Source organism: Meriones unguiculatus, chromosome 6 (genome assembly GCF_030254825.1).
Source record: "Meriones unguiculatus strain TT.TT164.6M chromosome 6, Bangor_MerUng_6.1, whole genome shotgun sequence".
NCBI lineage: Eukaryota > Metazoa > Chordata > Mammalia > Rodentia > Muridae > Meriones > Meriones unguiculatus.
Genome location: NC_083354.1, coordinates 13,070,678 through 13,088,834, shown reverse-complemented (window position 1 = coordinate 13,088,834; position 18,157 = coordinate 13,070,678). Strand labels below are relative to the sequence as shown.

General features: G+C 40.0%; 1 protein-coding gene across 2 annotated transcripts in view; it reads left to right on the top strand.

The window, feature by feature from the left end:
• The window catches only part of Bmp5 (bone morphogenetic protein 5), a 116,848-nt gene that overhangs the window by 79,815 nt on the left and 18,876 nt on the right, over positions 1-18,157 (top strand). For both annotated transcript variants that reach the window (XM_060384747.1, XM_060384746.1), the window contains exon 4: positions 16,606-16,800. In XM_060384747.1, the coding sequence (XP_060240730.1) occupies positions 16,606-16,800 (195 nt within the window). The remainder of the gene's footprint in view (positions 1-16,605; positions 16,801-18,157) is intronic.

Below are 18,157 nucleotides of genomic sequence, written 5' to 3'. Positions count from 1 at the left end.
ATTGGTTTTGGTTGCCTCCTAGACCTTGCAGATAAGATCTTATTGCTGAAGAGACCACACCCTTTAGAACCAACTCAAAGGAATGGAGTCGGAACTGACTTGGAAACCTGCTTCCTGAATTAGTTCTCAGAGTACATAGTAACAGAAGTAATGTTATACAAGCTTCCAAAGTAGACACGCCAATAGTCTTATCCAGATGTAAATCCTAGAAACCACAAAAGTGAGGGGATTGGCAAAATATCCCCTGCCGTGCAGTAGTGGCACTTTGGCCTTGGCAGTAACCAATGACAGTCTATTTGGACCCAAGTCCTGTGCAACAAGAGGGAATTTGTGCCTGATACTGTAAACCAAACAACTACCAGTTGCTGGAGAACACATATCCTAGAAGAGAACTTCTTTTTCTTCTGAGGCTTCTTTCTCTCTCTCTCTCTCTCTCTCTCTCTCTCTCTCTTTCTTTCTTTCTTTCTTTCTCTTTCCTTTTTGAGATAAAGTCTCACTATGTAGCTCTGGATCTCCTGGAACTAACTATGTAGACTAGGCTGGCCTTGGACTTAGCTCTGTCGCCAAGAGTGCTGGGATTAAGGGCATGTACCATCACACATGGCATCTAGCTGTCATATTTCTTAATCACAGACCATTCCCAGCCCTCGGGACATATCAATGTGTCAGGATATGCTTGTCGATGTTTTCAGACCTCTTATAATAACATGAATCTGCCCTTCTATTGTCAGAGCATATTTTACCCTGTCCCCAGAGGCTGTGCTTTGCCCATGTATGTCTGATTCCCCAGCCCAGGACATCTGTTGATGTTGAAATTTCACCACAGTTTGCCTTCTTAGGCATGCAATACAATTAGAATCACATAGTAAATAGTCATTTTAGTCTAGCTTATTTTACTTAGGACCATGTATTTTAGTTTTCTCCATGTATTTTCATTGCTTAATATCTCATTTTCTTTTTAACCATTGAATATTACTCTATCATCTGGATAGACTGTAGCCTATTTATCTAGTCATCTAATGAAGCATATCATGGTTGCTTCCAACTTCAGCCTGGCACATTTAAGAAATAATCTATAAACAGTTTTTGTGGAGACGTAAGTTTTAAACTCTATGCCAAGGTCTGTGGTATCATGCAGTAAAAGCATGTTTAGCTTTGAGATGGACCTGGTGGCACAGGCTTGTGATCATAGCCACTTAGAATGTTGAGGAACTAGGACAATCAGTTCAAATCTTGCCTGGGCTGTACGGAAAGCTCAAGGCTTGCTAGGACAGCTTAGACAAGCCTCGTCATAAAATAAACTCAAATAAAGGGTTGCGGGTATGTAATTCCACTCCTGGCTTAGGTTCTTTCCTTGTTGACTTTTAAGAGTTATTTGTGAATTCTGGACAGTAGTCCTTTGGCAAATATTTTCTCCATTTCTATAAGTTGTCTATTATTACCTTGACAGAAAAGAAGTTTTTGTCCTAATGAAGTACAGTTTATCAGTTCTTTCTCTTTATGGATCAAGTCTTTGGTATTTCCAACTGACACCTCACATTCTTGCAAACTACACTCAAGCTTGTGGTTTAGCCAGGGAAAGCAAATCCACTCTGAAGGCAGTCCAACACATGGAAATAGGTTTTAAAACAGCACTTTAAAGATAAATGTTACTTAGTACTGGTGGATTTAAAAAAATCTGTTGAAAGGTACATTTCACCATTAAAATTTTATTTGTTTTATATGTGTAGGTGGTTTTTCTGCATTTATGTCTGTGCCCCACATGCATGCCTGCTGCCCATTGAGGCACGAAGAGGTCGTTAGCTACTCTGGGACTGTAGGTACAGACATTTGTGAGCCACCACATGGGTGCTGGGACTCAAACCTGGGTCCTCTGGAAGAGAGCATCCAGTACTCTTAACCACTGTGAAATCTCTCCAGGCCATTTCACCATCTTTAAAGCTTTTTAAAAAAATGAAAATGGATATGAAAGTATTCTTCTAAATTCACATTTTTTTCCCTTTATTTCTCCTAAAATTAAGAGTAGTTACGGAGCAAAACTCTCGACAAACAATGTGTCAAGAACATGTTCCAGTGTTCAGCACGGCCACATTCTAGGCTCTTTACTTTGGCTATACCAAAGTTCTCAGTGAGAAATAATTTTCACAGTAATGTTGCAGCCACGAATACCGTGAAATATATAAGACAAATATATAAGATGCTACTTAACTGTGTTTTCTCTGTTCTTTATACGTGAGTTTAACTTCTTGACAATACCCATTTTTTCCAAAATAAATTATAAGTTAACTTCAGTGCTGGCGTTTGCATGCTTTCCAGACAGCACACTGGAAAGAAGAAAGGAACATTTCATCAGGGGTCACGAGCTTACTCTTTGGTTCTGTGCTGCTGAGTTCAACCTTAGGATGCCTGCTGTGGAGACACGAAGTTAAGGGGAAAACTTTCAAAACAGTGAAAAACAAAAAGCCAACTACAGAAGCCAATAGCATGGTTTTTCATTTTTACATTAGAGAACGAGGATAGGGAACTCACATATAACATCTCCCCAAAGGGCACATCATTTTCTCTGTAGGGTGATATATCAGTGTCTGTGAAACAGAAACTTGGGGGAATGACATGCTTCCCCATGACTGGCTATTTCTGAACTAAAACCTTTTTGTTGTTCTTGGCCTCTACACCCCGTGTGGCTCTGACAGACTGTGGCTAGAGTTGTCCTCCGTTCTTAACATGATGGGAAGTATTTCTATAGAGCGACTGAGAGGAAAACATCAGCCATAACACATTCCTAGCACCAACACGGGAAAAGAGACTACTCTAGGGTTGAATGTGCTCTTCAAATCTGACCCTTTCTCCTATCCATAGCCGAGGAGCTATTGACAGTTGATGGCTGATGGTGCAGGAATTCACTTTACTTTAGGAGTGAGGATGTCAGTAGGATGCCCATGCCCGAGTGGACGATATACAACCGTTCCCACGTGGCTACCACCAACTGAACTCAATGGGCAGAATGTAACAATTAATTACCAATAAGTTTAAAAGGAGGGCATGATGTTAGGAGCAGGGGTGACGAGAGGATCTCAGGAGGAGTTGGAGGGTCTGGAGAAGAGGGTAGGTATGACCAAGATACCTTGTATACATGTATGAAAATTTCAAAGGATCAGTTGTAAATGTTATTCAAAGATCTGACCATTCCTCGAGTCTTATTTTAGTCATTTTAAAGGATGTGACTATTGCTCTGTGAGGAATTTGCCTGATGCTTGGAAAGCAACAGGTGGAGACCCTGGTCTCAGTACTGGACAGCTGTTGCTCTTCCTTCGGCATCAGAAATGTTAAGGTGACTGAGGCCCAGGAAAAAAATTTAATGAAATTTTGCATCTTTTTTTTTTTCTAAGAAGAGTGCTTGTTATCTTGTTACTTTATACGTAGTAAGGAAACAAAGAAATGGTTTCTAAAAAATACATTTTTGTTCACTTACTTGTTGGTGATGGAGAAAGCACCTTGCTATATCTATAGCCCAGGCTGGCCTCAAACTGAAAACAGTTCACCCTGAATGATAGATCAACAAGAGGGCATCACTACACCTGGCCCCAAGCGTGTTAAGTCTGCTGAGGGAGTTAAATGTTGACACTTATTGTTAATTAGGTGTTCGGTGTTCATCATCCGTATTTATTTTACTCCCCTCAATGCTAAAATGTTTCATTGATCTTCTATTTTCCTGGTAGTAGAAGCAGCTTACAATCATTTATAAAATGTAAAATTAAGGTCAAATCAGGTCCCATCTTTAATGAACTATGCTGTTCTCTATTATAAAGAGTTTTGGATAAGCGAGCACAAAGGAATGCTTTCTTCGGACGCTCACGACTTCATCATCACGGTGTTGAGGGCATCTCCAAGGCTATTGTCACCATGTAACCAGACACCAAGTATTAAGCAAATCTTACGTCTGATACATGTGAAAATAGATTTCAGTTTTAAAAGCATTTCCGTATGGCTACCACAACTCACAGAGCTTTTAAAGACCTCTGATAGATTCCTGCTAGCCTGTGGTTTACCATGGCTTTATTTACATCTCCCTTTCTTTTGAAAGAAAGAATTTCCTTAGTGTAATACTTTTATTTGTTTTAGTATAAAAAGTCACATAACTGGAAAGAAGACTAAAAATAATTCATTCTTCTTATGGTTTTGTGAAAAGAATGTTTCTGCCTTCTTAAAATAAATGAGGGCTATAAGACAAAATGCTAGCCAGTCTTTCTGGGGTATGTGACGGATGGTGTCTGCAAAGCTCATAGGGTCCCCAGGGGAAAGGGTCTAATATAAAGACAAGAGCTATTAAAAACTAAGAGCTTTTGTGAAGATAAACTGCAAGTTTTAGTCTGAGATTCATATTTCCATCCGACGAAAACTGGGGCCAAGGAAAAAGCATTCGATGGGTTTGCCATGGAGGATGTAGCCCACCCCTCATTTCAGTCTGACGCCTGTGGAAAGAGACAACTTGTTTTTCTACCACCTCAGCCCTGCCCTCCAGACTATAAAATACTTGAATTTGCTGAAAAGCTTCCACACTGGTCACAGACCTGGCTCTGCTCCTCTGTGGGCCTCAGCCTCTCTTCCCCCAGACCTTCCTTTCCTGGGGTCTCCTGAGCTTTGGTTCTCAAGAATTGTACTTCCTGCCATTTCTTGCCAATGTTTCTGCCCACACATGCTACTTTTTCCATCCGCCATTACACTCAAAATGAAGGCATCGGATACTCTCCCACAACATGTTTAGAGATGGTGGCAAGCTTTGGTGAAACCTCTTCCCCCTTCATGCTTCTTGCCTCTGAGTGTGCCCTGGTCAGAGAGGAAAATGAGTTTCTTCAAAAGCTTTACATCTTCTTCAGGCCACAGGGGAAGAGGATGAGCTTAGGCCTGCCTGATGCAACTTGACATGCTGGGGTGGGTGGGTGAGTGGGGATCCCCTTCTCTGGAGAGGACCGGAGAGGGTTTAGGGAGGGAGGGTGTGCCCAGGAGGAGAGAAGGGAGGGGGCTACGACAGGGATGTAAAATAAATAAATAAATATTAAAAATTAAAAGAAAAATGTAAGAAAAGCTTTACATTACCTGGAGTTGTAACTATATACTTTTAATTAAAAAATTTAATTAGAATACAGTTATAGAATTTTCCCCCTTTAACCATGTGCCTCCTGTGGATTGAGTTTATCCTCCCTGTATGAATCAGTATTGTTGACATGAGAAAAGCCACGTTAAGCCCACCATTGCGTTAGACTCACAGGAATGGCAAAGCCTTCAACAAGCCAAGCGCAGATGCTGATGAATGGTTCGCTTTTGGCTAAAAACACAGTACGTGCAGAGAGTACTGCTCATACAAAGAGTACCACCAGCAGCTTCCACGTCCCAAGAACCTGAAGGATCATGCCTTTCTTAACCTACTCCACAGAGACCCCTAGCAAGGTTAGTTAGGTCAGCCTCCTTCTTCTGCCTTCTTGTCTAGCCACATATAAGGTATTCAGGGAGTCCCTGGAAGCTGGTGCGTGTCCGTCAGAGTGAACATCAACCCAGTTCCAGCTTTTTCGTATGTTCACCTGCTGCTCTCGTTTGCCAGTTCGAGCCTAGCGGTGTACAGGTCTCGGCAAATCCCCCATCCAAACGTTCTCATGCCCTTGCCTCACCCCTCCAATTCATTACCACGTTTTCTTTGATTATTGTCTGCATGTGTTTATGTGCAAACACACAAATGAAATCTGGCTGAGACAGTTTTGTGTTGTGCTTATGTATGCAATTTCAGGGCTGACCTGCTGGTGTCGGAAACAAGCTCGGGGGCTAAGTACCGGGGAAGACTAACTCTCCCGCTATCAGCGGTCTTTAGTTGCCTGTGGTTATATTCTCCCCTCCCACAATAGCATGTTTATTAGTTCTGTCTTCTTCAGGTCTTTCTGAGGCAGCTATACTGTTGAGGTACCGTGGATGTAGCTTTTATGTGATTTCTAAGGAGACACAATTTTTACCACAGGAGTGGAGTTACAGACACTTGTCAGATGCTTGTTAAATAGGTGCTGATAGGATCCTAACTCTGGTCCTCATGGTAACACAGAAAGAAATCTTAACTACTAAGCTGTTTCTCTTGTCCCTCTAGAGTGCCATTTTGCCTTAATTTGTCAGTCACAGAATCCTACAGTTGTTTAGGCTTATTAGTCAATTCATTCCATCTTTTGTTTTTGACAAATTTTAAAATATATAATTATAAATTTTTAACATATAAAGGAAAATGTTTAGTTTATAATTGCTCCTCATAAATGTCACTCTAAAGATAATAACCCAAAGTTTTAGGAAAGACATTATTCTTAAACTTTATATATTAACCATAATTGGGAATTAATATGAGGATTGTTAAAAGGAAAGCTTATCTTGTGTTCTAAAGTTCAAAAATGTTTTTTTTTTCAAAATGCAATTTATTTTTCATGTTCCAGTAACATCAAAATGATTTAAAATCTAAGCCTTTTTGTTTGTGTTTGATTTTATGACTCAGTGTAAATCATCTTAAATTTTGAGCAGCCATGTTAAATTATGTTTGGAGTGCTAGAAGTGTGTATGCTTGTATCTGGAAATAGGTCTGCATTTCTGCTAAACAACTAAAGCTATGCATAGTTTCATCAAAGTTGAAATCCATAGCTAGATTAGAAGATTCATAATTTAAGGCTGCACTGACTTGAAGTATGAATGGAATTCAAGAGAATAAAATTGGATCATGCCTACATTTCTCAAAATGCAATATGAGCATGATTTAGCATAAATGGTAGGCAGAACATTTAATACATTGAAATCCCTTTGTTTCCCAAAAGGGCAAAATCCAAGTATATTTTAGAGCTAATGAATCCATGACTTACGTGTATTAGAATCAAACTTAACCACAGGCTGAACGTTATGTGAGATCAAGCGGACATGTCAGTGAATAACAGGGGATCGATTTACTCTCTGTGAAGTCAGCTGTACAGGGTGCTGTCTGTCTTGCTTCAAAGAAAGGGGACTTAATGTGCATGCATTCTATCACAGCAACAGGTTTGTAGGAAGAATGCACTTTGGGATTTATGCTAATGTCTTTGAGTGATATCAACACTCACACTCTGATAAATTCTCCAATAAATGCTTTTCAGACTGCATATACTACGGGGAAAGGAACCTCGCTGATTAGAAGTGCTTAGTACTTCTAATCAAAGTAAATAAACTGTAATTAATACAAAAATAAAAATTTAATTAAAAAAGAAGTGCTTAGCACTGCATCAGCTGAAGAGCTGCTTTCTGTGAGAAACGCTGTTTCTAACAAATGAAAGATTTTAGACATCACAAGCCAGTAAGTTTAGGATAGGTCTTCACCACAGTAGTTTACCTTCTCTGCTACTGTAAATCTGAAATAGCCTTGGTTGGATTCTTGGTGAATTTGCCTAAATGCTCTTTTCCCATTACTGAGTCAAATCAGTAAGGTCAGAATGGTAGAAGCTGGAATTGTAAATCTCCATTCTCAGTTATAACAAACTTCAGTCTCAGTTATTTTTCTTTTCTTTTTTTTTTTAAAGCCATTAGTTTTTATTATTTTGCCCAGTCTACATGAGAGTAATTTTGACTTATGAGTCACCTGGTTCTTCTGTTTCTCCTTCCTTCAACCTTTCTGTACCTATGAAATCAACTTTATTGTTTTGGCTATTAATTTTTTTTAGTTCTTTTTTTTTTTTTCAATGCAGTTTATTCAGGAACCTTGAACAATCATCTGACCCTGGGGAAAGCCAGCCCACAGCTTTAATAGCCTCTGGGTAGCCAACCCCAGCGTGCCACGTGGGCAATGCAGATAGGTCCACATACATGGAAGCAAGCCAGATCTTCGGCCTTAGTCAAATGTGGAATTGTTCGTGACAGAGAGCACTCACCATCGGGAAGGTGGAAGGCGGAAACCAGCTCCATCTTTAAGGCGCAGCATTCCGCAGCTCTCTACAGTTCCCCCTTTTTGTTTTAGATGCATCAGGCAAGAGTAGAGGTCTGATCTCTGATATTAGAAATAAATTGGGACTTTGTACCAATGTTCATTTAGGTGTCATCCACCCAAAGAGCATCAGACCCGTCTGATACCTTTTTCTCAGAGGCGGGACCTGGGGCATCAACCTGCATGCAATCAGACATAACATGCTCTTCTCTGGGTCGAAAGCAGCTGACCCTGAGTGCAGTGCTTAGCCTCGCATCCTGAGCGTAACATTTTAGCTTTTTATGGTAGCCAACCATGCTTGGGGAGACTGTTCTGCTTCAATGGCTGTAAAATGATCATGGCTACATTACGCTGTTGTGAGACTCTAATCTTGCATATACACCACAGGCAAACCAAGGAGACCAACACCAGAAGGCCTGCTAACGCTCCCATGCCCGCCCATCTCAGTTATTTTTCTAATGATTCGTATTTGAAGGCAATAATCCTTTGTTTGGAAGGCACCTTCATCCTATTTTTGCTTACACTGTAATTAAAATTAATAAAGCAATGAAAAATGCCCACATGTATGCTAGGAATTTCTTTTTTTCTTTTTTCTTGCCTGGAACCTGCACAGCAATTTTAAGGAAAAAAAAAAGATGACTTTTTTTTTTTTGCACACAAAGATTGACTGGATATTCTTTATGCTACAGGCAAGAAGACAATACCAGTGCCAGCATCCAAGTTTAGGCTCCTGTACTTTAAAAATATTGATTATTGCACTTCACAGCCGAAGTATTCTACATTAAGCATCAACTAAGCTTACTCTTCAGAAATAGATTCTGGCTGCCTTCAGTGAGTTTGCTGAAAGGTTGCTGCGTCCTTCTAAGAACCTTCAAACCTCCTTACTTCTTTCTCCCTCCTCCTCACTCCTGTAGGAGCGCACATGTGTGTAAAAACTTGAACAACTCACAACTAAGTTCTTTGCCTCCTGTTTTCCACTCCCCCCCCCCCCCCCCCGCATCCCTGCCCCTTCCCAGGACATCGCATCAAGACATGGGCATTCTGCAAGGGAGCTGTTTTCTCTTGTTTGGCATTATCTCTTGCATTCGTACAGAACTGCCAGGGTCTTTGGTTTGCTGCTCTCTTAACCTTCCAGAGCCCTCCTCCCATTCTCCAAAGTCTCTGCCGATTCTCATTCGGATACAGAAGACTACTTTAGAGCCCATTCTGCTGTTGCCACTCTTCTCACACAGGGAGGTTGTATTTTCTCTACCCTGTCACTCTGTTAACTACGGTCCAGAGCAGTACTAGATCCCAGGGCTTTACAGAAGCTTGAGTTCAAAAGGCTTGCTGTATTTTCCTTCTGTTTCTAGAATTCGAGATGAAATGATAGTAGTGGAGCTAGAAATAACTGACTTTCAGACTCAAAGTCACTTCTTTATAGTTTTTGGTACCTTGCTCTAAGTAGCTTATTCTCCCACCCTCTTTTTCCCCCTATATTACTTACTTTGAAAGTTAATTTTATTGAAATATCATTTACACGCAACACATGCTGGTGAGGATGTAGAGAAAGGGGAACCCTCCTCCATTGCTGGCGGGAATGTAAACTTGTACAACCACTTTGGAAATCGATCGGGCACTTTCTCAGAAAACTGGGAATAGCGCTACCTCAAGATCCAGCTGTACCTCTCCTGGGCATATGCCCAAAATATACTCCATCATACAACAAGGACATTTACTCAACCATGTTCATAGCAGCTTTATTTGTAATACCTAGAAACTGGAAACAACCTAGATGTCCCTCAACCAAAGAATGGATAAAGAAACTGTGGTACACGTTTACACAATGGACTACTACTGAGCCATCAAAAAACAAGGAAATCATGAAATTTGCAGACAAATGGATGAAACTAGAAGAGATCATCCTGAGTGAGATGACACACATGGTATATACTCACTTATACATAGAATTGAATGACGTAGTACAGGATAGACATACTACGATGCACAGACCCCAAGAAGATAAGTCTGATCGGCATCTTAGGCTTCATGTGGGCCCACTAGTAAAGGGAGTGGGGGATATCTATGACATGGACTATGTTGCCTACTTTTTGATCACTTTCTCCTGATGGAACTTCCCTACCAGACCACAGGGGAGGAAGATGAACTCAGTCCTCATGTGAATAGATAAGCTGGGGTGTGTGGGTAGGGGGGTCCTCTATTGTTAGGAATAAGGGAGGGGAGATAAGGAAGGGAGGGTGGGACTGGAAGGAGAGGAGGGAGGGGCCCATGACTGAGATGTAAATTAAATTAATTAATAAAAATAAAACGAAAGTAAATTTATTGAAATATCATTTACATAAAATAAATTTATTTTAAGTTTAAAATTTTTGAATTTTGCATAGGTAAACGTTATCAGACTCAAGAAGGACAATGTATTATCAGTTGACTCTGTTGCCTGCTTTTGGATCACTTTCCCCTAGCTGGGCTGCCTTGTCTGGCTTCAGTGGAATAGGATGTGCTCAGTCCTGATGCAACTTCATGTGCTGGGGATGGTTTGCAGTGGGGGGGAGCACCCCTTTTTGAGGAGAAGGGAAAGAGAGAAGAGACCAGGAGGAGAGGAGGGCTGAGATTGGGATGTAAAATGCATAAATGAATAAATTTAATAAAATTAGAAAGAATATTTGGATGGGAGAAAAGATCACAAAGGCCCACTCCTTATTGAAAACAGGTGATTTTACTCACATAATCTATCCTGATTATGGTTTCCCCTCTCTCTACTGCTCCTAATTCTTTCCCACCTTCCCTCCTACCCAGATCCACATCTTTTCTGTCTCCCATTAGAAAACAAACAGGATTCTAAGGGATAATAATAATAAAATAAAGTAACAACAATAATAATAATTATAAAATAAGATAAAGCAAAAATAACACATCAGAATGGGACAAAACAAACAAACAGAAGGAAGGGAGAGAGGGAGGGAGGGAGGGAGGCTCGAAGAGAGGCCAAGAGATGGCATGAGAAACAGAGACGCACTCTTTTGCCCACTCAGGAATCCCATAAAGCTGGAAGCCATAATATATATGCAAATATATACTGTAGTGTAAAAAGAGACAAGAAAAAATATGTAAGTAAAATAATGAGATAAAACTGTCTTAAAAAAGAAAAAGCCCGGATGTGACATTATGAGACAAGGAGCCTCCAAGGATGTAGCCGCGTTCGTTTTCTGCCGGTCATCCACTGTGGGGCATGTTGCCTTAAGATTGTCTGTGTCCCCAGTGAATCTCCCTCGGGAGAAACTTAATTTTTGTTTGCAAGTGGTTATCAATGGGACATTGCTTCTGCGTTAAGGATGGGGCATGTGTCCATTTTTCTTTCAGCACCTTTGGTAGTGTCTAGCGCGAGCTTTCATTTGTGTTGTTGTTATAATCCATTCTGTCAGGTGTAAGATGGAATCTCAAGTAGTTTTGATTTGCATTTCCTTGAAGGCTAAGGATATTGAACATTTAAGTGTTCCTCAGCCATTTGAGTTTCCTCGTTTATAATTTTCTGTTTGTATCTTTATTCCACTTTTATTTTTTTAAAATTTGTTTGTTTGCTTATTTATTTATTTATTTATTAAAATTTATTCACTTTATATCCTGGCTGTAGCCTCTCCTTCATCTCCTCCCAGTCCTACCCACCCTCTCTCTTCTCCCCCTGTACCCCTTCCTTAGTCCACACTGATAGGGGAGGACCTCTTCCCCTTCTGTCTGACCCTAGCCTATCAGGTCTCATCAAGGCTGGCTGTATCATTTTCCTCTGTGACCTGGCAAGGCTGCACCCTCCAGGGGGAGGTGATCAAAGAGCCAGCCACTGAGTTCATGTCAGAGACAGCCACTGCCCTCCTTACTAGGGAACCCATTTGGAAACTGAACAGCCTATGGGCTTCTTCTGAGCAGAGGGTCTAGGTCCTCTTCATGTATGGTCCTTGGTTGGAGTATCAGTCTCTGCAGGCCCTCTTGGGCCCAGGTTTTTTTTTTTCTCTGTTGGTCTCCTTGTGGAGCTCCTGTCCCTTCCAGGTCTTTCTATCTCCCCTTTATTCTATAAGGTTTCCTGTACTCTGCCCAAAGTTTGGCTATGAGTCTCAGTATCTCCTTTGATACCCTGATGGGTAGAGTCTTTCAGAGGCCCCCGTGGAAGGCTCCTGTAATATTCCTTGTCTTCCCCTACTTCCGATGTCTATCTTGTTTGCCCTTCTGAGCGAGGTTTCAGCCTCTTCCCTGGGGTCCTCCTTGTTATTTATCTTCTTTAGGACTATAGATTTTAGTATGTTTATCCTATAGTATATGGCTAAAATCCACTTATAAGTGGGTATATACCATATGTATCTTTCTGGTTCTGGGTTACCTCACTCAGGATGATCTTTTCTAGTTCCCACTGGTTGTTTACTTTATACCTAGTTTTGTGAGTTTTTTTAAATATATTTTGGACATTATTGCTCTATCATATGTGTATGGTGAAATCTTCTCCTATTCTGTAGGCTGCCTCTTTGTTCAAATGTAGTCCTGTTGGACTGAATCTGTTATGTTCTAGCTATGCCCAGATACATATGAGTGCTGAAGTGCCTAACTGTCAACTCAGGCTAGAATCTTTACCACTCCTATATAAATGGTTGTTTAATTTCACATGTCATTTTAATAGCCAGTAAATATTCAATCCACTTTTCTGCCATTGTGTCTATTTTTCTAACTTGGAAATAGCTCAAAAACAAGGTCAGCTTTGAAAAGCAGTGGTAATATACAAACACAGTTGCCCTAAGTGAAAATGGTTTAGGCTTTGTCAGTTTTATATTTCCAGGACTGCACATTTTCAATAGTATACATTTAATTATAAATAAAAAATAATAAAATATATAAAAGTTTCACTCTTTTTTATTACATGTAATAGATGCTAAGATCCTGTTTGCACATTGACTGAAAAGAGTTGACCAGTCACTCAAAAGGTTTAACCAACATAACCAGTGTCTAGAGGAGTAGATCAAATAGATAATGTTTTAATAATGTAGTTCAAGGCCAATGGTAATGGAGCAATCATGAACTACACATTCTTAAGTGTTACATCATTGCTGAAATAAAAAGGATAACAAGAAGAAATTTAATAATACTAAAGTTATTTTTGAGGGGAATTCACATTGATTTCAAGTGCTACTTTGCTTCATATATAATATCTTCCTTTGCAAATCCCAAGAAAACTGTTATTTGTTACAAACATCTTTATAATCTTCAAAATGTGAATTTGTAAAGCAGTGTTATTTCTCTCTAGCTAAAAATAAAAATACCGAGAATCTTTAGAATTAAAAAAAAAAAAAAAGAAACGTTGCAAACTGGAAGAAACTTGGAGCTTGGAGTTAAGTGTCTATTTAGTTATAAAAGTCATTGTAAGTTATAATGAGTAGCAACCCCAATTTTTCCACTGCGAAGTTTTCAGAGTAACCAGTTTCAGAATCAGAAAGATCATATATTAAAAATGGTCCCCGCAGTCATCAGAGTATACAAGTAAAGTCCAGCTACTGTTAAATTAACACTTCGTTAAAATATCAAAGTAAAAGTTTCAACAAATACTTTTTTATGTTATATTTCAAAACAGGACAAAAAAAAATGAAGAACAGATTGCCAGTTTTTCTCTTCCACAGCAGTGAGGTTTCTCAGTTCACGTTCTCTTTTCTTTTGCCGAGCTCTCTGTCGCTGGAAACTCTTAAACCGATTTCAAGGGCGACACCTGAATAAACACGTTGTAAAAGTGTTTATGTATTGAAGTGGGTCAGTTCAAGGTATGGTATTTGGCTGGAACTTCTAATTTCTCTTTTTACAGCACAAGAGCTGCCAGAAGGAGGAAGTCTGAGCTGAATTAATACATTTGTTGCAGTGGAAGTAAAATGGAAACTACTCTAACCACAAATCAAACTGCCTCTTTCATTTATGCCAATGATAAAGTTTTTCTAAGAAGTATATACACTTTGGCATCAAGCCACCATAAGTTTGCTTTTGAAAGGGAAACTTGTGTGCTTATTTGTTTAAGGTTTACTGCTTGGGTTATTTGTAAGTTCTTTTCCTGGTAGGACTGACTGCCTAGTGGCTTGTGAGGCAGATGTCTATTTTCATTCCTGTAGACAACTATTTTTCTGTAATGGGGCAGTTGTTGAAGATGCCCATGTTGCCCGGATTGGTTCAACGTGGATATCTTTCTTTTAAAAACCAGCATGCGAAGGACCCCTGTGTCCCTCACAACTGCATGAACTCTCACAGCACACTCTTATTTTTTGATGGTAGAAGTCTCTCCGTACAACTCTCGTGCACACAAGACTGTTTAGGCTGCCAAAATACACGTTGTTAAGAGCAAGGGTTTATTTGGTCAAATGCCATTGATGCCATTTTAGAAACTTGTTTCCCTTTTCTTTCTTCTATGGCTGGTTAGGTCTTCTAGTGGACCTTGTAGTGGAGGTTGCTTCATAGTCTTTGCTGGATAAATATTTTAAGAAAATGTGCGCGTTTCTCAAGGGGCAAGCCAGAGTCAATCATGCACATATTTTAAGCCATATTATTTATTACTCTTACGGGATCAGTAACTTCATATCTTTACTAGTAACTGCAAAAAGTCTGAGTAACTTCCAAGTAAAGTTACAGCATAAGACCAAATAGTTCACCCCTTTTTGGGTGATTTTCACGCAAGGAGAAACAAGTCAATGGTTTTCTTTAAGAATATATAATAAGTATAGAACATATAATAAGTAATATAATATATACATTATTTAATTACATATCATATACATGTATAATTTAAGATGACAATGACTTTAAATTGGGACCAGAGAGTAACTAAGTCCTGTAGTGTGTGTGGAATCATATTAAATAATGGACAGGAAGCACCAAGATAATTATATAGTATACTCACAGGAGCTCCTGCAAACACATTGATACCATCATAACTGTTATTTCTCCTGCACAGGAAAGGCAGTTTAAACCACTTCAGTTTCTAGAGCCTTTGAGATGCTGAGTTGTAACACGCTCTAGTTTTTTTCTTTTTTTTCTTTGACATATAGCCACATCTACAGACTAACAAGGGTCTAAGATGTAAACTAAGTATAAATCAAGCAGGAGTTGATAAGCTCACTTAGAACTTCCTTCTCTTTGTTGGGAGTTGCCAGACTTTCACTTTCTGAAATCTCAGTCAACTTGCAGTTTATGGAAACTCACCAGGAGAGGTATTTAGATATTTCCAGGTTTCCAGCACTGCCCAGGTGAGGGGCAGGGCCTGCTCTCCTGAGTGCTGCAGCTGGCCAGGGTTGGGATCACCTCTCCCATGCTGCCTAGGTGGGGGTTGGGGGGCAGAACCAGCTCTTCTGCACCCATATTACCCACAGGTTGTTCTAGACCAGGTCACTGGCTCTCATGCTCTTGGGGCCAGCTCTCCAATGTGGAGGAAGGAGAGCTGGCCCCAGCGACAGTGGCACAGAAGAGCCAGTCCATCCCCTTACCTGAGCAGAGCAGGAAAGCTGGCCATGGCAGTGTGTGTGTGAGGGAGAGCTGGTGGACCTACCAACTCAGCTACCACCCAGGCCCAGATCCAGGGCTTTGAGTTGGTCCTCCCCAACGCCTATGTCATCTATGAACTGCTGAAGCACGTGAAGGGGCCTGTCCTGCAGAATCAGAGTTGCAAACCTCCATAACACAGGGCAACAATAAGATATCAGAGAGAAGTCCCTTTGAGGATTCAGTATTGATGGTGTAGCAGCAGTGAGAGGCCTTGAACCAGATCAAGGACTCATTGCAATGAACGTTTTCAAGTAAAGATGTGTGGACAGAAAGGCATACCGTGCGATACGCTGTGACACACCACAGTTTCTACTGTGAGATGTTTATTTAGTTAACTAATTAATTAATTTTTATTTTTTGTTTTCTTTCAGGGGTGGAGGGTGGGTATGGAGCACTGGGGAGATGAGTGAAATTGGGGTACATGCTACGAAATTCACAGAGAAACAACACAAAATACGTTTGTTTCAAAGTATTTTACAGCGAGAATGGAGTTCACAACAAACCTGCATTCCCAGGAAAAAATCTCCCGGAATGAGATGAAGAATGTTAATGGCAGAGCAAACAACTTTGTGAAGTTTACCGATATGGCCAGAAGTGAACAGGAAAAGGCTATCAGTATTGATTTACATGAGAAAGGCTGAATGTGGCTGGAAAAGAAGTAGGAACACCCTTCAGGCGTTCAATTTTTAATCACTTAGAGAAAAATTAGGGGGGTCTACAATGTAGAAAAGTCCAGAGTTGACTTTGGGACCTATGTTTGATGTGGAAATTTCCAGGCTGATGGATAAGCAAGTCCGTAACCTTCCTTGCTGTTTGAGAAAGTGTCAGAGAATGAGAGCAGCCGCAGGATGTCACCTGACGTTCTGCTGTGTTCTGTGCTGTGGTGGAAGAAGGAGACAGTTAAACGAATCTGCCTGAATATTCATTTGATCATCAACATCAAGGTTTATAAGAACCTTGCTCTAGAAAGAAAACATTCTGATAATGCTTACATTATTTTCTCCTTTCCAAAGGACTACAGGACTCATCTGCACAATGTTATCTCTCTCTCGTAAACCGAGTGTTTGTGTATTATGTCCTAGGACGCAGCATCAATGTGAAATCCGCTGGTCTTGTGGGAAGACACGGGCCTCAGTCAAAACAGCCATTCATGGTGGCCTTCTTCAAGGCCAGTGAGGTACTTCTTCGATCCGTGAGAGCAGCCAGCAAACGGAAAAATCAAAACCGCAATAAATCCAGTTCTCATCAGGACCCCTCCAGGATGTCCAGTGCTGGAGGTAAGATAAAATGAGAGTGACAGTTGTGCTCAGAGAATTATTGGGTCATATGTTACAAGTCAAGTTGCCACAATAAATTTGCCAGCTGCATATACTTTCATTTGGTATATTAAATCGTCTGGGTGATGGTTCTAGCATCCCCAGAATGTTTCACCAGTGAATCACTCACTAATTCACTCAAAAATAACTCTGATGTACCTTCGTGTGTTGAAAGATTCCATTCAAATTAAAATCAAGCTGGCAGTAATAAAGTTATGAAATGGCTAAGTCAACAAGGTCTAGCCAAAATGAAATGACACGATTTGCAGGCTAACTTCCCCGAGGGATGGTCAACCAGGTGAATTCAGCATACAGTTCTTTCTTTGCTATTTAGGTGTGAACTATGTAGCTCAGATTCTTTCTAGAGAAGAGGAACATGGGCAGACTGTCAGAGAATCAAGGTGTGTCTGTATTTCCCTTAATTATCAGGTGGTCTGATATCTGGACTGTCCAATTGCATGCTTACAGAAAACTTTTCAGCAAAATATTACAAATGTACAGCTGATGTCAGTCTACGTTGAGTTTTAATTTAATCTCCTTTTGGTTGGGAAAGGGGATAGAATCATCACTGATTAGAAAGTAGGCATTTGCTGGTGCCTTCACTGCAAACTTTATGCTGAGAAGGACCTTGCTTAGTTTAGTCTACAGGAGTATCTTATAGGAGGCAAAATTGATGTCTACTTTATTACACAAATCTATTTCCATCTATGAAAAATAAATTTGGAGGTTTGCCAATCCTAGCACACCTCAACTTAGTAAAAAAAAAAATTGCTTACTGGTATGATGGCTCTGTCTTTACAGCTACTGTATATACCTTTTATAGGCACAACAGACGAGCAAATGCATAGAACATCTGAGTCTCACTAGCAGTATTTCAGTAAATTAAGAATCTGATTTCAAGTAGCCTTTGCTATTATTTTTAAAATCTTCATTTTGGAGGTTACTTCAAAGTCACAAATCTCCTAGAACCTGATGTTCTCAAAAGGTGGAATTCATTCAACTTCCTACCAGATTCATCACGTTAGACAGAAGTTCGCTTGGTCTGTCTAAAAACAGAAGCAATAGGAGAGAATTATATATGGTGCTACATTATACTGAATTAAATGCTACATATAAAATGAAGCTTTCAAATAGAGTTCTATTGGAGAATAATGGTAGTTTTATGCTACTTTGTTAAAGACACTCACAAAATATTTAGTTTGGCAAAAGCTGTAGTCTCTGAATATGAAAATTGAGAAAAATAATCTAAGGCCCCCTTTTCACTGCAAAGACTATGTTGTCAAAGGTATATATATATATATATATATATATATATATA